The 18,121-nt window shown below is 58.8% G+C and overlaps 5 protein-coding genes across 7 annotated transcripts; all 5 read right to left on the bottom strand.

The window, feature by feature from the left end:
• Positions 1–542: 542 nt before the first annotated feature.
• ABB37_09003 (hypothetical protein) lies at positions 543–1,886 on the bottom strand (the record flags this gene model as incomplete). The annotated part of the gene is made up of 1 exon (XM_015808224.1): positions 543–1,886. The coding sequence occupies exon 1, from the start codon at positions 1,614–1,616 to the stop codon at positions 543–545; it is 1,074 nt and encodes a 357-aa protein (XP_015653115.1). The 5' UTR covers positions 1,617–1,886.
• Positions 1,887–2,397: 511 nt separating this feature from the next.
• On the bottom strand, positions 2,398–2,993 carry ABB37_09002 (hypothetical protein; the record flags this gene model as incomplete). The annotated part of the gene is made up of 1 exon (XM_015808223.1): positions 2,398–2,993. Exon 1 carries the CDS (start codon positions 2,836–2,838, stop codon positions 2,398–2,400), a length of 441 nt encoding a protein of 146 aa, XP_015653114.1. The 5' UTR covers positions 2,839–2,993.
• Positions 2,994–4,060: 1,067 nt separating this feature from the next.
• Positions 4,061–5,981, bottom strand: ABB37_09001 (hypothetical protein; the record flags this gene model as incomplete). 2 transcript variants are annotated; one of them, XM_015808221.1, is made up of 1 exon in its annotated part: positions 4,061–5,981. In XM_015808221.1, exon 1 carries the CDS (start codon positions 5,852–5,854, stop codon positions 4,061–4,063), a length of 1,794 nt encoding a protein of 597 aa, XP_015653112.1. In that variant the 5' UTR covers positions 5,855–5,981. The 2 variants fall into 2 exon arrangements, with proteins under 2 accessions (XP_015653112.1, XP_015653113.1); XM_015808222.1 differs by having other exon boundaries at positions 4,061–5,958.
• A 1,021-nt stretch (positions 5,982–7,002) lies between these two features.
• Positions 7,003–10,996, bottom strand: ABB37_09000 (hypothetical protein; the record flags this gene model as incomplete). 2 transcript variants are annotated; one of them, XM_015808219.1, is made up of 1 exon in its annotated part: positions 7,003–10,996. In XM_015808219.1, exon 1 carries the CDS (start codon positions 9,691–9,693, stop codon positions 7,003–7,005), a length of 2,691 nt encoding a protein of 896 aa, XP_015653110.1. In that variant the 5' UTR covers positions 9,694–10,996. The 2 variants fall into 2 exon arrangements, with proteins under 2 accessions (XP_015653110.1, XP_015653111.1); XM_015808220.1 differs by having other exon boundaries at positions 7,003–10,271.
• Positions 10,997–12,889: 1,893 nt separating this feature from the next.
• Positions 12,890–17,838, bottom strand: ABB37_08999 (hypothetical protein; the record flags this gene model as incomplete). Its single annotated transcript, XM_015808218.1, has 1 exon — positions 12,890–17,838. The coding sequence occupies exon 1, from the start codon at positions 16,814–16,816 to the stop codon at positions 12,890–12,892; it is 3,927 nt and encodes a 1,308-aa protein (XP_015653109.1). The 5' UTR covers positions 16,817–17,838.
• Between the last annotated feature and the right edge of the window lie 283 nt (positions 17,839–18,121).

Below are 18,121 nucleotides of genomic sequence, written 5' to 3'. Positions count from 1 at the left end.
GGGAGAAAGGAGGGGGGGAGGATAGAGAAAACTATGAAGGAGCACGAGAAGACGATGCACATCGTCAAGCACGTGCGGAAGTGCGCCGTGCTCTTCCCGATAGTGTATCGCTTTCACCTCCGTCATTTTCCGTCTAACAAGAAGAAAAAAGGTAAGAGTGGGGGTGGATGCGCGTCACACCCACGCTGAACGCGAGAACACGTCACCCCTCCCCTCCTTTTTTCACCGTTTCGCTGCACCTGACCTGGGCAAAAAGCGTCCGCAGCGTCAGCGCGCATCACGACGAGAGGACACAAAACCGCTGAAAATCGGAAGTGGCGAGTCATCCGGTGTTATCGCGCTGTGTTGTTGTTTTTTCTGTTGTAATTTAGCGTTGTGAAGAACACGTGCGCGCTGCACCCCACGCCCCTCCCCCCTCTGGCGAAACCTTCCAAACGAAAACGAGAAGGCACGTTCAAAGAATTACTGTTCAATAAAAATCCCACTCGTGCTTCTGTATTGCTCTTCTTCTTTTTTCTCCGCTGGGAATGATCGAGTTCAAATCACGGCGTGACACTGGCAGAGTAGCCCATCACGCAGCCTGTTGTCGGATCCCGCAGCACCTGCAGAGGACCTCCCCACACACCGTACGGGTGCGCTCGAGCCAGGGCTTCGGCCGCCGCACTGCCGTCCCCTTCCGCTTTCGGTCCTTGCGTCTCCTTCAGCGTGGCCGCATCCGGTGGGGACGAGGGAGCGGCCGCCGCATGCGTCTTGCGCACGGTCACCTCATGGAAAGGTGCCACCAGCGGGGGAGCTGCGCAGCCGGACACCGCTGCTGCGGCGTCGTGGACCGCCATCGCACGGTACCTGTACGTGGTGGTCATCAAACCCGCCGGCCTATTCAACAGAGCGGCATCGCTGTCGTGACCGTCACCGCTGCTGCTCTTGCTGTTGCTCACTCCCTTGGGCGCAGTTTCATGGCCGACCACGCCGCTGTCTTCCGTGGGTGTCGTGCTCGCCTCCACGGCAGTTGGCAAGACGACACTTGCTGTGGACGTGCGCAGGACCGGCGCCGATGCCGGCGCACGCTTCAGCAAGGAAGACACATGCGCCACGGACCTCACGCGCTGCGTAGCGAGCCCATCGGCTTCGTCTCCTTCTTGAGTGCCATCTTTGCTGGCAAGCCTTGCCGTTGATGATGCTGCTACTGTTTCTGTCGTCGTGTGGTAGCGCCAGCGAGCAGGAACAAATAGTCGGTACCACAGCTCCTCTTCATCGAGGTAGTACACGCGGGCTTGCACCAGCACAAAGTACAGCAGCGCCAGCAACGGTGAGTAGAGCAGCAGCTCCCGCAGACCAGGTGGCAGACGGTCGAGGTACATAGACAAGGTTTGGTACTGCCGGTCATTGCGCTTGTGGCGCGCCTGTCGAAAGTCACGGTAGGCTTCAAAAGGAGAAGAGAACGATGAAGAAGAATCTTTCGGCCCACCCTCCTGTTGGCTCTTGCCGCTCTTATGATTATTGTGATCCTCCTTGTTGCGGTCAGCCGTTGGAGGAGACGCGAAGGGTGCGCCGACACCCTCGGTGGATGCGTGGCGAGCGCAGACGTCCAAGGATGAACAGAAGATGGCGCCCATCGCTGTGCCACCCTCTGCGCACATCGGCGTTCGTGGAGAAGAGGGAGAGGAGGCCGCGGATGAAGGAACGAGGCGCAGCGCCGCCTGTCCGCTGAAAACCCCCATGCGACACACCATCCCCACCGGCAGAGACGAGTTGGGCCGCGCGAAAGATGTGAACGCGCGCAACATCGCTTTAAAACACCCAAATAAAACTGTTCCCTGTGTATTCGTTTGTCAAAAACAGTGTGAAGGCACAGCGGCTGGAATAAGAAAGGAGGGAGCTTCTCTTCTCGGTGATGGCAGCAGTACGACGCGAGCAGAAGGCGGCGGCGGAGGGAGAGAGAGTAGAGCGAGTAGAGGTAAGATTCATGCATTTCGTTGTCCCCCGCTCCAAAGAGGAGCCGACTGTGCGTGATGGCGGCACGTTGCGAGCAACACGAGCATGATGCACACCTCACGCATACAGAGGCGAAGAAGGATTCCGTAGCGCGCACCTGTGCAACGATCGGCGGTGTAGCGCGGAAGCGAGAGGCGTCTTCTCCTCCCCTCTCCCTTCTCTCGTTGGCTGCACTTCGAAATGCAGTACATCTTTAGTGTTGTAGGTGCACTTGTTTGTGAAAACCACGACAGTAGTAGCACCAACAAGGCACCAAAGGAATCCACAGCGATAGCACACACTAGCGGCGGCGGCAGCAACAGCAGTAACGCTGCACGAAAGCAGGTCCCAGCACGAAAAGATTTAAAAAGAAAAAAGAAGCAGAGGAAGCCTCACCTCCGTTCTAGCGCAGCTTCTGCAGCTTCACCGACTCCACCGCTTCAGCGCACGAAACGACTCTGTCCGTGACGTCTTGCCCTTTTTCATGAGCCTTCGCGTGCTTTCCTGCAGCTGCAACAGCTGCCGTGCTGTCGCCATTTCCGCTGCCCGGTCCTTCGCGGTCGTGTATGACTGGCCTGCCTGGCCGTCCCGTCGTGCTGCGCGTTGGGCACGGCCGTACATTAGATCCTCCGCCGCGTGCTGCATGCAGCGCCGCTCGTGTCCGTAGCGGCGCTGGCGCGAGCCGAATTGCTCATTCACTGACTGCTGCAGTTCGAAGTTGGCCTGCTGCGACTGCGCGCGCCTTCGGCTGACTTGCAAGGAGGCTTTCGACTCGCGGAAGCTCTGTTTGCGAGAGTGGGTGGCGAAGGGGCCGTGCGTGAACTGCTTCGAGGAGATGCGCTGCAGAGAAAGCAGCCGAAGCATGGCGTCGCAACGCGCCGAAACGTGTTCGTATAAGACAATAAACGGTGGTAATAACGGTAGTGTCCTCTGCGAAGAAGCCTGAGCGATGTAGCGGCGCACGAGTGTAACGGAACGCGCCAGTAAGCTTCAGTTCTCCGTTCACCGCAGATGTCGCTGTTGGCGTGCGGTTTGGAAGAAATGAAGAGCACTCGCAGAAGAAGAATACGACGAAGAAAAATTCGTGGAGAGGTGGAAAGTGGAAAGCTGTCGACTCGCTGCCGCGAAGAGTGGCAGATTACAGCGCCTTGCATGCGCCAGTCTCGCAGTCGTGGACAACTTCTCTACCTGTGATGTACACAGCAGAAGAGAAGATTTTAAAAGCACGCACTGGTGAAGGCACACTGCGCGGGACAGGCAACAATGTGTAAGCTGCTGTGGATATTATTTCCCTCCTGTCCTTTCGGTCATCACCGCAGTCCGCCGTTCGCATACACACGCAGCTGTGCGCTTCGCCGTTGACGCGCCGTGGATGCGCGCGGCGGGCAGCGACAGCCCGTGCACTGTCACCGAGCAGAAAACGCCGTCGACGCCTGTCCGCACGCGGAGATCATCGCACTGCTGTGCCTCAGACAGCGTCATTTCCTTTTCTTCCTCATTCTTCCTCCTTTCATTGGACTTTTTGCATGGAACAATTAACATCGGACGGCCGGAACAAACACAAACGCATACACACAGAGAGAGAGAAGGGCTCTTCTGCTTAACTAATACATCGAGATACGCGCACACGCACAAGCACGTGTCTGTGCAACGCATACACGCCATTTACATCAATTGTACATCCATGGAAGGTGTCATGCCACCCCTCCGTCACCTGTGGGAAAGAGCTACACTAATCAAGGAGCTGTGGAGGGAGAGAGGAAAGGGGAGGGGGGAAAGGAAACAGAAAGGTCTGCCGAAAAACGCGGCCTGGAAAGACAGCAAACAAACCAAAAAGGACGACTAAGCGGCGTTCGCCCATCGTGACAGCGCAGCTCGCCGACGCAGACGTCGCGTTCACGGCGACGAAGGGAAAGAGGAAAAAAAGAAGGTCCAGCGCAACAAGAGGAAAGGCAGAGGGAGAAGGGTATTGGGAAAAGGCCATTTTCGTTTCGCTCCTACAGCCCACTCAAAACCCCTCCGCCCCGCCGGCCTTCTGTTCCTTCCCTCTCTCTTTCTCTCTGTACTTCACAGCTCCGGCGGTGCGCTACTCCGCGTCCCCTGCGTCCTCCTCCTCCTCCTCGCCCCCCGCATCCATCTGCCGCTGCAGGGCGGCCGCCTTCATCGCGTAGGCCTCTTGCTGTCGCGTGTCGCGGGCCTCCCAAATCTTCGTCAGCGCCTCCTCTGTGTCCACGCCGATGCGCTCCTGCAGCGCCAGCGTCGCGGCATGATCCGGCTCGCCGGTCTCCTCATCGACGAGCGCCTCGTCATTCATCGGGTCCTCCTCCTCTTCCTCTGGCATTTCCTCGTTTACATCCGCCGGCAGCCCGAGCTCCTGACGGCTCCGTGCGACACCGTCACGAGCCTGGCGGTAGGCCACCGCCGCGGCGGCGAAGCGCAGGAGGCCGTACAGGACGATGCCGCCGCGCTCCTTCACCTGCGCCGTCACCGTCGCACGCACCTCCGCCGCACGCGTGCGGGCCTTCGCCGCTGCTGCGATCTCCTCCGCGAGGGTCGGGATCGGCGTGGAGGGCGTCGACCCGTCCCTCTTCGCCACCGTCGGTTCGACACCGCCGCCTGTTTTGCTACCGCGCTTGCCCCCCTCCGCCGCCGCCGCCACCCTCTCAGCGTCCTCCTCCACCATCTCCTCGGTGTAGTAGTCCTCCGGGTTCAGCTCGCACTGGTACTCCCCGTCCAACCAGCCGAAGCGCAGCACGCGGGCGGATCGACGGATCTGACGTGTTGGCGGCTGCCGAAACGGCACGCTGACACCGCTGCCCTCCTCCGCCCCCATGCCGTCCGCGTTCTTCCTCTCGCCATCGTCGCCGTTCCCGTCCTCACCGCCACCTGCCCCGCCTGCAGCGGCGGCGGCCAGCTCCGGCACAATGCGCTCCAGCTTCAGCGGAATGCCGCGATCGTAGCCTGCGACGGGGTTAAAGGCGCGCAGCTGCTGCACCATCACCGTCGGCTTCACCAACGCGGCCACCTTCGCCGGCGTACTCGTCGACTTTGGCGTGGCGTTGAGCAACAAATAGCAGAGGCTGCGCAGAACGAGAAAGTTGACGTACGGGACGGAGATGAAGCGGTGATCACGGTGCTCCTCCAGGCGAGCCGCGAGCTCCGCCACCGCCGGTGAGACCTCCGGTGTGGAGACAACCGTTGTGTTGTCGCTGGACGCGGCGGATGGAAACTGCGCCGAGAGCACCTCGACCAGCGCAGACTCCTGCGCCGCTGCACGGTGGAAAGCGCCCAGGGTGACGTCCTGGGCCATTCGTACGCGCTCCGACATGTCAACGAGCTCCTGCTTTAGCTGACCAAGCGAGGTCTTGCTGAGCTGCAGGAGGAAGCGCTGCGACTTGAAGAACTCCGCGCGTGCGTCGGCGAGGGCAGCCTCCTGCTCCGCCAGCTTCTCCGACGCGGCGTCCTTCTCATGCGCCTCGTCCTCCACGTTGTTCGCGTGGTGGGCGTCGCTCTCTTTCAGAGCGGCTTCCTGGTCAAGCAGATCCTCCGCCTCTGCCTCCGCCTCCGCGTAGCGACCCCGCAGCTCCTCCTCCACAGCGCGCTTCGCCTTCAACCGGCTTTGAAAGCGATAGAAACCGTGTTGGATGACATCGACGGCCGCCTTCTCCCGCAGCGCCCGCTGCTGTGACCAGTCCTCGCGCAGCCCATTCGCCTTCTTGCGCCGGGTCGCGGCCTCCACACGGCGCTCCTCTTCTTGCAGCTGATGGAGCAGAAAGAGCGCGAGGTACTCCTGGGGGTTGCTCGGACGGGCGGTGACCGTTTCCGCGATGCCCTTCGCCAGCACGGCGCCGACGTGGTTCTTCAGGTACGCGCTGTCCATCTGTTGAAGAGCAAGAGCCCAGAAATAAATGCAAAATCCGATGACAGTAGGAGAGAGAGAGAGCGGGGAAGAGAACGGCGTACGCCACGTCCGTTTGCAATTCTAGTTGTGAATAGCGTAAGGCGCTAAAAGTGTAAGTATGAGAGATCAAGAAGAAAACAATACAAGAAAAGGGCAGTAAAAGAAGGGAGGTCAGATAAGGCGAGTTGTATTCCTCCACAAACATCGAGTACAATTTTCCATCGTGTTGCGTCGTCCACGCTCACTTCGCGCAGCGATGCGTGAGCCGGCTGCGTTAGAACCCTCTCGACGCATTCATCGAAGGCATGTGTACGTGTGTGTGTGCGTGTGTCACGGCCCGGTGAGGCCATCGATTCCATTTGGCTTCCTTGCCTCCTTTTGCGCGCTTCCGTCCTCCCTCCGCCGAGAACAGCTTCCTTCGCCTTCCCGCCGGCAGTCGCGCCATCACATTCAGTGCGTTGTCTCTGCTTAATAATAATAGTCATTTCTTTTTTGATCCAGCGTGAAGCTGTGACATCGCTGTGCCTGACGGCCCACCACCACCCCGGCCGGCTCTTCGAAGGCCGAGACCGCTCCCCCTCTCTGTGTGCGAGGAGTATCTCAGGCATGCAGACACGGAACCGCCGAAGCAGAGAGGGGAAACCACATTAATAATAGTACTAGTACAAGTAGTGGAATTAAGAGACAACAAAGTACAGTGTTGCAGCTCCGCAATGACACCAGAAAACAAACATAAGGCAAAGCTTTCATTAACTGTGAAGAAGAAAAAAAACATACGCACCGCCGCCGCCTGTCATCGTCTTTTTTAAGGGTAATTTTAAAAACATTTTTGGGGGAGGAGGATCACGAAAGTCCCCAAAAACGACAAACGCAGCGCCTTTCATTCACCTTCTGGGTCTTTGGTTTTGATTTGTTTGTTTTGGTTTTGAAGTGAACGGACGCGCTGGACAACTCCCGTCAGCTAAGTCGACCCCCCCCCCCTTGGCCAAACGTACGAGTCCGCTTCCCGTACGCAGCAGCCGGCAGCACAGTAAGGAAGTCAAGAGAAAAACGCTTCGACGGCAACGCCACAGCAGCTGTCCGGTTTGGGAGACATCAACCACAAACGTGTCTCTCTTGCGAAGTAGCTATGGTGCAGACGGGGCCGGCGTTGCTGCGTACGCCGTCGCTATCTCCTCACGCGCCGTGTGTTCGTCCGCTACGTGCGCATGCCGCACCAGCGTCTCCGCCTTCTCCACGCTCCTACACCGCCGTTGATGACTGCGCGCCGCCTCCTCATGAAACCGCTGCCGCTCCTCCTCAGCCTCTTCCTCCGTATCCTGTGAGGCGCGTCCCACAAACAGCAGCGGCGTCATACCGATCACAAGACCCACCACCATCCCCAGCGTGTTGCCAGTGGTCTCGGCGCGTCGGTAGGCGTCGCTGTGCGCCTGCGCCGCCGTCAGCTGCGGCGGCTTCGCGCGAGTAAAGCGCTCAGCGAGGCCGTGCACTTGAATCCCTGCTACACCGCTGACGACCCCGCCGAGACTGGCGGCGGCCATCTGCGAGAGGCCGAGCTTGACGGAGAAAATGTTGTCAATCGCACCGCCCGCGAGCACCAACGTGCAGTTGTCGAGCATGCCAAACGCGAGAAAGGGCGGTGCGGCGGCGCACACCACTTTGGCGAAGATCGGCCACGGGATGTACGCCGGGTCGCCTCTCTTGACAGCCTTGGGCACCTCGCCTGCCGCGGTGCAGGTGGTGGTCGCGTTGACGAAGGCGGTGTTCGCGGGAGGGGCATCGGCGCACTTGGTGGAGGGGACGTACTCTATGGCCTGGGCACCCGTGGAAGGCGGCTTTGCGGCCACCAGTCCTGTCGAGGCCGACGGTGCCGAAGTCGCCACCTGGGCGGACACCGAAGGAGACGACGGTTGGACAGGTGGCGGCTGTCGTTGCAGCCCCGGCGACGGCGCCGACGGCGGTGATGAGGTCGAGGATGACTGCGTGGCAGAATCACCTTTCCCCACGGTAATCGTGGCCGTTGCGGCGACGGCTGCGGCTGCGGCAGCGGACGCAGAAGACGGCAGCGCCGTCACGTTCTTCTGCAGGACCTCGATGATGCGGGCACTCGCAGCACGTGCGGCGACGATGGCCATCTCCGCTCGCTGCCGTGATAAGGTGGCCGACGGTGCTACAAGATGCGGAGAAAGACCACCGACGAGTGTCGTGACGTACACGTTGGCTTCGGACTGCAATGGAGGAGGAAGAGGGGGCACGGCGGCTGCCTTGGACGGCACCGCTGGCGTCTGCGCAGCGACCGGTTTCTCAGATGCGGAAGACACGGGAGTCGACACCTGTGTACTCTGATTGCCCTTTGCCGGTGTGCTGGTCGCCCCAGGTGCTGCCTTCGCTAACGATGCGGCCGGAGCTGCGGAGGTCAAAGGAGAGCGTGATGAATCGGTCGATGGCGACGCCGCTTCTTTTCCAGACTCCGCCGTCGCCGGTGCGCGGTGTCGGCGTGTGGACGCCATCCCCGCCATGTGGTTCACCCACGCATCAAACTCCTTCGACGAGATCGAGTTGTCGCGGTCGGTGTCCGCCTCTTTAATTTGCTCCGCCACCTCGCCGTAGTCGACGCCGAAGTACTCGCTTGCGGTTCCCATGATCAACAGCAAGCGGCGGCTCTCGGCTGACAGCTGACTCAGCAGCTGAGGGCCGAGCGCGGGGTCTCGGCTCAGCAGCTCAGACAGGGCGTGGGCCACGTCCTTCTTGTAGCGGCTGCGGAAGGGTGGGACGGAGCTGGCAGTGCGAACGCTCTGTGCGCTGGCCGGCGCGGCCTGACGCGCCGCTGCGTCTGTCCCTTCCCTCGAAGAGCTCAACACGCGTGATGCGGCATCTTCACCGCTTGAGGACGGCAGAGCGGCGTTGTTGGCGGTCTTCACGGGTGATGACGCTAGCGACGGTGACGCGGACGTGCTTGCTGCCTCGGACGACTTAGGTTCTGCCTTTCCCGGTGTGCCAGCCGCGGAGGCAGCGAGCTCCGCCGCGCTCCTCGCCTTCTCGTTGACAACTGCAGCGGCGGTTTCTTGCCCGCTGACGGCCACGCAGCTCTCAACGCCCGCGTCGTTCACGATGGCCCAAAACTTCGGCCGTTTATTGCGAATCCACGACGACGTGGCCGACGCCCACGAGATCGATGACGCGAGCGGCGCCGCCGTGGTGTTGCGACGGCGGTCGCTCCCGCTTGAGCCCCCGGCAGTGGCGACGTCTGCGGCTGACGGCGGTGGCATCGTCGTAGTAAATCCTTTTAAACCGTCCGTGTGCTCTGGCAAGGGTGACTCGTCGCCATCTGGTTCAACGTCGATCGGACTCACCTCCTCCATCAAATTCGAGAGGTTCAGCTTCCGCTCATCTGACTTGGCTTGCTCTATTACGGAAAACACACGCAGTGCGGCTCGCAAGCGCTCCGTTGCCGCCGCCACCGCCTCATCGTCCGTCGCCGCGGCGGCGGCGGTGGCGGCGGTGGTGGACGTGATGATGGTGGATAACGCCTTCTTGAGGTTACCGTCCATGTTACCTTTGCCGGGACTCTCCACTGCCGCTGTGACAGAAGGCGTGCGAATGGCCGTCCCCGTCGTTGCGGTAGTGCTCCCGCCGCCGTCGCCTCCTTCGCCCGGTGCTGACGCGTTTCCTGGTGCCGTTTTGGCGGGTATCGTTGCTGCACAGTTCACTGCGGGGGCGGGGGTGGTAAGGTGCCGGTATCCTCTGGTATGTGCGGCTGTCCAGACAGCCACTAGCGAGCACGCCCTCTGGGCGGGGAGACATTCGCGTCGTCGCATCCTTTGAAAGGGAGGTGGAAGGGAGGGGGAGGGGAGGATTAATGCGATAGGTGTCTCCGCTTTCTATGATTTGTTCGTGGTGTTTGCAGCTTCCTCGTATTTGCTATGCTTCTATGCGATGGTGATGCTGATAGAGGCTTTTACCGCGCAGCAGTCTGTGCGCTTGTATAGGCTGAATATGAACGAGCAGTAGATGTCTTGAGGCGAGAGGTGTGCGTGGAAGCGTGAGCCACTGCGTCTTATTCTCTTTTAACCTTCGATGCTTTGTTTCTATGCAACTTCTCCTCTACTATCAAAAAAAGAAAAGATAAAAACGACTACAGAGATGATGATGGTGGAAGCAAGTAAATACCGATGCGAATTCAAGCACCCACGTAGCGCCTCAGGCAGTTCCTTCTCAGAGGGGAGCGGAGTGGCACAGGCAACCATGAACGCAGGCGTGCTACGTCCAGCTTCAGCTCTTACGCTACAGGCACATAGAGAGAGGAGTGGAAAAGGCAAATAAATTGTTTTCGAAAGTGTAAAGCAGCAAGAGAGAAGAACGGAGCAAGAAAATAATATATGTGTGTATGAATACTGAGGAGATGTGTGCCGGAGAGCGAGGGGGAGAGTACAGCAGTCACCGAAGTTTTCGATGAAACATGCCGGGGATTGCGTAGGTTCAAAGCGGCGATGTAACGCAGAGAAGAAGAACACAGGAGTTGGGCAGGAGCGTGTATTTGAAGTGAAATAATATTTTGAAAAAAAAAAGAACATTTTCTTAAAGCAGCGGATGACGCAGCTCCAAAGCCGTCTTCTCTCCGATCGCTTTGCAATGTGCGGCATGATAACGCTTTGAAGTGATCCCTCAGCAGAACGAAGTTTGCGCACGCGATGTCTCACACACACACACACACGCACACTGCTCTATCATTCTTCGCGTCAATGTTCAATGTATTTGGGTTTCCCGCGTGGTGGGTGTGTTACGCGACAACAGGGAAAAAGAGAATTGGGGTTTCATCGCTGGCCAGCAGCGCCAGCTTTCACGGCATCGCGAGGTACAAGCAAGCGAGCGTCTAAAAGGAAATGAAATACTTATTATAAGGTAAAACGGGAACGGCTGACAAGGCCGAGGTGATGCGAAGGACTCGAAAAACGCACAAGTAAGCGCGTGCTTCCGCGCGAAAAACTTAGCGCGAGTAGTTTTCCTTTTTCCGCGTAATAACTATAAACATCGGCAGGTCTGTGTATTGGGGGAAGACACATACATCATCGACGTGGTCGGTGTCTGTGCCTGTGTGGGAGGTGCCCTGGGCTTCCTCCTTCCGTCCCCCGCCGAGGACGCCGAAGGCACCGAAAAAAGACAAGATAATACAGAAAATGCACGGAGAGAACGATGAGACGGAGAGGAAGAGAGAAACGGAGAAAACGGTTAAGAACGGTTAAAACAAGAAGGGATCGCCACCGCCGCCACAGCAACAGCAGCACACACACACACACACGCACACACAGAGAGACAGAGACAGAGAGAACAAACAAGGGAGAGATACGGCAGCTGCTCCCTTCAACGCCAGCGCGAGTCATGCAGGCAGGAAGAATCGATGGCGGAATTCAACGAAAACAGAAATTGAAAAAGAAAAGGGATGAAAAACGCATTGTTTGAGGGAGCAGCTTTGGGGGAGGGGGGGGGATTCTTTTTAAGACAGAGGGTCGGAGTTACAGCTTCAAGACACACAGAAGCACACACGCAGGCACACACGCAGTGGTGCGTGATGACGAAATTGAAGAAGACACAGTTTTCTTTACTTTTTTTTAAATTCGGTGGGTCGTCGTGACGAGGTACAGTGGATCAGGATGCACACATCTCTATATGGCAACGGATTAAGCACCTTTATACTGAATAACAAAGGAGGAAGAAAACGCCAAAGAAAGGGAAAAAAACGGCTCAATTTGCGGTAGAAGCGAGTAACAGGGAAAAGAACTGAGAGTACAAAAGAAAAGGTTTGAGAATGGAATGGCGAAACGAGCAGCCAGTAGCTGCCACGCGGACGCCGACAGAGAGCATCGGCTAAATTTATATGTAAAGGGGAGAGAAGTACGCCACGCATTGGGAGAAACCACAATCCCGTGTAGTGCCTCCGCCTTCGTATTTGATGAACCGGGGTCAGCGCACGTACACAGGTCCATCGATCACGCATACAACACTTACACCATGGAAAGCAAATGAATGGGAAAACGTAAAATACAAACAAAAAACAACAGCGGGGAAAAGGAGAAAAGAGAGGTTTAAAAAACACACAAAAGATGCTGAGACCACGTAAAAGATTGGGAGCATGAAAGGCAGCCGGGAAACAGAGAAGCGCTCGCTTGGTTGCGTTTACGTGAGCAGACCATACTCAACATGCATACAAGTCAGCTCATCCGATAAAAGTAAAAGCTAAAAAAAAAAGATTATTATTTTTAGTTTCTTAGTTTCTTAGATGTTGCGCTGCTTCTCTTCTCTTGCAGCGCGCATGGCCAGAGGTTTTGGTTCGAGGACTCTGCCCCCGCAACTCTCTACTCAGCGCGGATGCCAAACAAAGGGTTCAAAAGAAAAACACATGTTAATAGTAAAAAGATCACAAGGTGAAAAGGCGAACATAAAACTCATTCTTGTTGGAGCTGCATTTCCAAATTTTTTCTTTTTTAAGGAGAGAACGCGAGAGCACAAGGGCCTTTCGTTTGGTGAGCGTAAACAGCAACGAGCACATCCCCTGGCTTCATAATAATAGTATTGTTATGGAAGACCGCACTTTCATGGCAGCCGCGCTGCGCTGCTGCTGCTTTACTTTTTTTTCTTTGTGAGAGCAAATGGTCGCCCATAACGCACGCACGCACGCGCGCGCCATGCACATGCACGCATAGACACATAAATAAACCTGTATATAAGCATGTATGTAAAAGAGACTGCGCAGCGCCGTCAAGTATCTTTGCGTACCGCATCCAACAAGAAACTGAAAGGGAAATGCGCCTTTGCCTCCAACAGCGAAAACACAGCACAAGAATTTGCTGCACTCCAGTCGGGATGGAAAGAGAGAGGGGGGAGGAAGGCACCAGAGCTGACGGTGGCGCCGGTTTTTTTGTGCCACAAACAGGCGCCACGGTTGATTGCCTCTTCCACCGACGTCGTTTTCCTCCAGTGGGGCGTTGCGGCGCCCACTTCGTTTGCCCTTCTGTGTTAGAAAAAATCCACCGACGGCGCCCGCTGACGAGACCGCGGCGCCTTCTTGTGAAACGACTTCGCCATGCCCTGGACGGTGTCGGACGCCGCCTCGCCACCACCAGCACCGGCGCTGCCTGCCGAGTGCGTGCCGTCAACGCCGCTGTTGGGGCTGCTCGTGTTGCTGTGGCCGTCGCTGCTGGCGCCACCGTTTGGCAAGGGACACATTGGCCGGTGCCGACCGCTCAGCGTCGCCGCGTTGCTGTCCTTTGCGGTCTCGTGCCCGCTGCCGCTGCTGCCGTTTTGGTCCGCATCATTCGTGCTGCTGGCGAAGTGAGGGTGCACCTGCAGAGTCGTCGGGCTCGTGTCCGCTGAGATGGCCGTGGTCGGCGTCCGTGGAAGGCGCATGAGCGACGGAAGACGCAGCGGCGAAGCCTGAAAGGCCGTCTCCGCGATCTCTGCTTGGCCGCCGGCCGACAACACAGGGGATGTCGTCAATGCAGGCGCACCGCTCTTCTCCCTCGCCTCCTCAGTGCGTTGAAGCGGAGGCTGGCGAGCTCGGCGAGGCTCGGCGTCGTTGCCGGCCCCTTGCGTGTGCAATGAAGGCCGTTTGGCGCATCCGTTCTCGCCCCCGTCGTGTGCCTCCGTGCGCCGAACCGCATTCATCCTTTTGCCAACCACAGGAGAAGAGGGAGGCGGATGGCCCGCACGATCCACACCGTGTTCGGTCGTCGTCGTAGCACTCAGAGTCGCTGGCGCAAACGGGTTCCTGCCGGTGCCGTGGCCCAGCGACGACGCCGGCAAACTCAGCGCACGGCGACGCGTGTGCTCAACGGCGTCATCTGTGCCGTCCGCCTCCGCCGCCGTCACCGCCGCTTCCTCGGAAGACGCGGACTTGTTCGCGCCATCGTCGTCAGCGGAGGGGAACATGCGGGGCAGCTGCCGCCCTCCAACAACCATCGTTGTCGAGCCCTTTCTGCCGGAAGCCGCAGCGGCGCCCGGCTTGACAGGCTTGTAGTCCGCGCTGCCGACGTTTGCGAGTTCGCGTGGTCGGCCGTGCCGTGCCGGTGCGGTGGACTTGTTGTTGCCGCCCGCCACGGACGACGGGGCAGCGGTCGTAGCTCCAGCGGTGGTGGTGTCTCGTTGTCGCTCCATCTGCGCCGGCGCAGACCCCCGGCGTTCGGTGAGTGCCATGCGCTCTGCGCTGCCGCTGACGGCGCGCGAGCTGCGCCGTGCGCGCAGTGCCACGCTCGGCGGCAGGCTGGTCGGTGGACTCAGAAGCAGTGGTGGTTGGGGCGCCGCGGTGGTGGTGACTTTGGCCAGCATTTCCGTCGTGCTGTCGTCCGCCGAGGGAGACGCGGTGGAGGTGAAGGAGCTTCCCCGTTCGCCGTGGTCGGACGTGACGACGCTGGAGCTGCGCTCCTTCACGGACGGTGTGAACTGCACCGACAGCGGCGGCTGCGTGCTCGCCATGCTGAGTCTGCAGTCCGCCAAGGTGTCCACGCTCCACGCATGCAAGGTGGAGTGGAAGGAGTGACTGTCCGCGACGGTGTGCCGCGGCTGCCCGGCACTGCGGAGCGCTCGGATAGCCAACGGCGGGCTCGCGAGAGGGTCCGCGTCGTCGTGTGGAGGGCCCGATAGCACCGTCGCTGGCGTGCGCTTCGGTGCCTCGTCCACATTGAAGGCGGCCGTGGCAGCTGCGGGGGAGAGCACCGCGGACGGCGGCTGCTGTTGGAGCGCCAGGGTGTCAGGGGCGGTCGGTGTACTCGAGACAAGAGGCGGGGACGGCGGTACAGGCCGTATCGCCGCAGCAGCGGCAGGCGACCGCGTTGTGCGCTTCGCTGACTTGGGCGTCCTGCTCAGTGGCACGACAACCAACCGCGCAACCTCCACCGTCAGCAACCGGGTTATTCGGCCGTCCTTCTGCGCCTCTGCGTTCACATTTGTGTCCTCGTCGCTCTTGTTTGTATTTATTGCGGCTGTTGGGCCGCTCTTCTTCACAGTTGCATTGGAAGGACTCGTCGGCGCTTCTTTTCGCGAGGCAGCGTCAATACGATGGAGATCGCTAGGGGGCGTCTGCTCTGCTGCGACATCGCTCGCAGGTGTGCTTGGTTGGGTCCTCGCAGACTCCGCCGTCACCGGAGGCTGCTGCGAGACGCGTCGCTGACGAGCCTGCGCGGGCGACATCGTGTGCACGCTGCAGAACTCCAACGAGTCGGTGTCCGGCACGGCCGGGTCTGTTTGGCTCCTAGGATCGTCGCTGCTGCTGGCATCAGCACTTGCGTTGGTGTTGCCATTCGCAGCGGCGGTAGCGGAAACAGTTGCAGGGGCATTTTCCTCCTGTGCGTCCGACGGATGTGCCGCCGCGGCTGCGACAGGAAGGATCGGGCTCTTCATCTGGTCCTGCTGCGTCTGAGGCGGCTCATGGGTCAGCGGAGACTTCTGCCCACTTGCCTTCGGTGCCGCGCTGATCGGCGTCTTCGACGGAGGGGCCGCGGATGGCGCCGGAGCCGGCGCGGCCACCACCCCTACCGGCATTCGGCGCGCCGCCTGTACTAGACGGCCACCCGAGAGGTACTGCGACGGGGCCTGCGGAACCGCCTTCGGCAAGGCCCGTGCGGCACGCTCCGCAGGGGCAGGCGCGGAGCTGATCTTCACCGCCGTGGTGGTCGGCGCAGGATTCAATGCCCCGACTGCTGCTGTTGCGGCGGTAGTAGTAATAGTGGCGGTGGTGGTGGCGGTGGAAGTGGAGCTAACAGGGATGCATGCCACCGTCGGTGCTGGACCAGAAACTCTGGCACGTCGTTGAGGTGCGCCGGCGGCGGCGGCAGCGACAGTAGGCGACGGCACCGGCGGCAAGGAGGGTGGCGGTGCAGGTGCCGCAGGTGCTATGCCGGCCGTGTCCGTCGTACCCACATCCCCTGGCAGCACCTGCGCCTGATGTCGCGATGACGCTCGGCGAGGTCGTCCGCTGGCTGCCCGTTCTTGCCGCGGTGCCGGCTGCGCCAGCGCATCCGCTTCCTGCGAAAGCGCGAGAGGAGAGAGAAGAGGGGTAACGACCGCTATCTTGCCGCCCAGGCTGGGACCAACTTCCCTGGGCGTAGGGATCGCCGCTGTGTAGCCATTACAGTTGTTCTTGTCCGCGATGGCAATGTTCTCCTTGTCATTGGTGTGGGGAGCCGTTACGTGCCCCCCACCCTCTGCCGCCGCCGCCGTGGCGCCGATAAACCCCTCGTCTCGGTCACCAATGCGCACAGGCGACTCATTCAAAGGTCCGTGCTGCGGCGAGTGGCGAGGTTGGCAATTCGTCCAGCGCTTATTGATCGCTGCGACGTACCCGGTGGGACCCCCCGCACGGGTTGGGGATTGCGAGGTGTGATGGGTCTTCGGCGGTCGCCCGCTGTTCTGTTGTGGCAGCCGGCGTGCGTCTCGGCGGCTGAATCCGCCAGACGGTGCGCAGCGCAGCAACGCAATGTTCGCCTCCGTCAGGGCGGCGTTGTTGTCGACGTTCGCATTCAGCCGTCCCGAGTTTGCGCGGAGTAGATTAAAGGTGGTGATATCACGTGAGAGAGAGGTCCGGCTCGCACCAGCGCCACCGCTAGCACCAATCACAGTAGTACTGTTATTGTTGTTGCTGAGGCCATGGCCTAAGTTGTGCAGAATGACGGCCCCCGACCAAGCCGTCAGCGACGACTCCGGCGTGTGCGTCGGCTGCTGACTCGAAGCCGGAGACATGCCCCGCATCAACGGGATAGGCGACTCGCGACCGGAGCGCGGTGTAGCGGGGCTAGGCCACGGCAACGTTTGGAATCGCTCACTCATCAGGTAGCTCGACTCCGTCGTCGTGTCGCTGTCGTCGTCATCACCGAGACTGTCAGCGTCTGCGGCGGGCGAGGTGGGCCGTGGTGGGCGCTCCACTCGCTGCGCAGGCTGGATCGGCTGCATGAGCCGGTGCTTCGGCGCGAGCGTATATGTGTATATGCGTGTCTGTGTGTGGGTGTGTATGGATAACTACGTATTTGTTGCTTCGCTTCTTGCGTGCTCGCGCGCTAAGTAGAAAGAAAAGGTGCAGGAGGTGTTGAGCGCACTGCACCTGAGTACGGAAATGAAGAATGCGTGAGGAAGTAAAACAAACAAAAAAACGAGAAGGGCAGCAGCAGCTTAGAGAAGAAAGGAAAAACCTACGCGCCGTTGATGTGCGATGCTCCTTCACCGGTGGATACCAAAGGAGAAAAACAAAGTCGTAGCTGGAAAGGCGCTTTTTAACTTTAAAAAAGGGGGAAAAAGAAAACGCAGAGGTGTCGTGAGTGGAGTGAGTGAGCGGCGCCGAGAGATGCCCGTGACAAGATTCGGCGTCCTTTGTTGGGGTGTAGCAATGACGAGTAGTAAAAGGGAAAAACAAAAATCCAGACGACCACAGGAACCGCGTTGACAGCGTCAGCGCACACTCACACACACACACACACACCGTGAGAGAGAGAGAGAGAGAGAAATGCACCAAAACAAAAATGGGACTGGAAAGAAGAGGAAGCGATTAATGAAGACATGCACATGCAAAAGATATATATATAGAGAGAGAGATGTACGCACAACAGGTACACACACACACACTCGTCCGCCTGTTAGTAAGAACGCAATGAAGCGAAAGAAAACTGGGGAGAGGGGAGTGGGCGAAGTAATTGACACAGGAGTAAAAATAAATCTTTAAAAAAAAGAAATTGGTATAAAACAAAAATTAGAAACAGTAATGGAAATCGAGTACGTTGATCGAGTAGCAGGCCCTATAGAACAATAATAATAACAAAGAAAAGAACACACGAGCTGCACAAGATGGTGTGCACGCCATGCACAACACTCAGAAGAAGAAGAGGAGCAAAAGGAGAAAAAAGAGAAGAAAGAAAATATATTGAATGTGGGACAGGCACGCCAAAATCGTGTGCTTCTCCGCTTTAGTTGGTGGTAGAACTGCTCAGGCGGTTGAAAGTAGAAGAAAAAGAGGGGGAGGCGTCGAGAAGGAGAAATACTTTATTTCGTTCAGAGAAATGACAGCGCATTCTTCTGGAGAACAGCGGTCGGCCGCAACAAGAGACGTTGACGATAAAACAACTCGGCCTCTTTTTCTCTTTCTTTCTCTTTCTTCTTCCTCACCCCCTCGAAGCAAACCAAGTGAAGAACGCCAAGGCATTCGACATGGCGTCCCCCGGAGCGTTCCAACCTGCCGAGTAGAAGAAAGCGGAACGTGGTTCGCGT

The sequence above is a fragment of the Leptomonas pyrrhocoris genome, assembly GCF_001293395.1.
Source record: "Leptomonas pyrrhocoris isolate H10 chromosome Unknown, whole genome shotgun sequence".
Classification (NCBI taxonomy): domain Eukaryota; phylum Euglenozoa; class Kinetoplastea; order Trypanosomatida; family Trypanosomatidae; genus Leptomonas; species Leptomonas pyrrhocoris.
The sequence above is the reverse complement of the archived record's forward strand: the minus strand, read 5'-3'. Positions and strand labels throughout refer to the sequence as shown.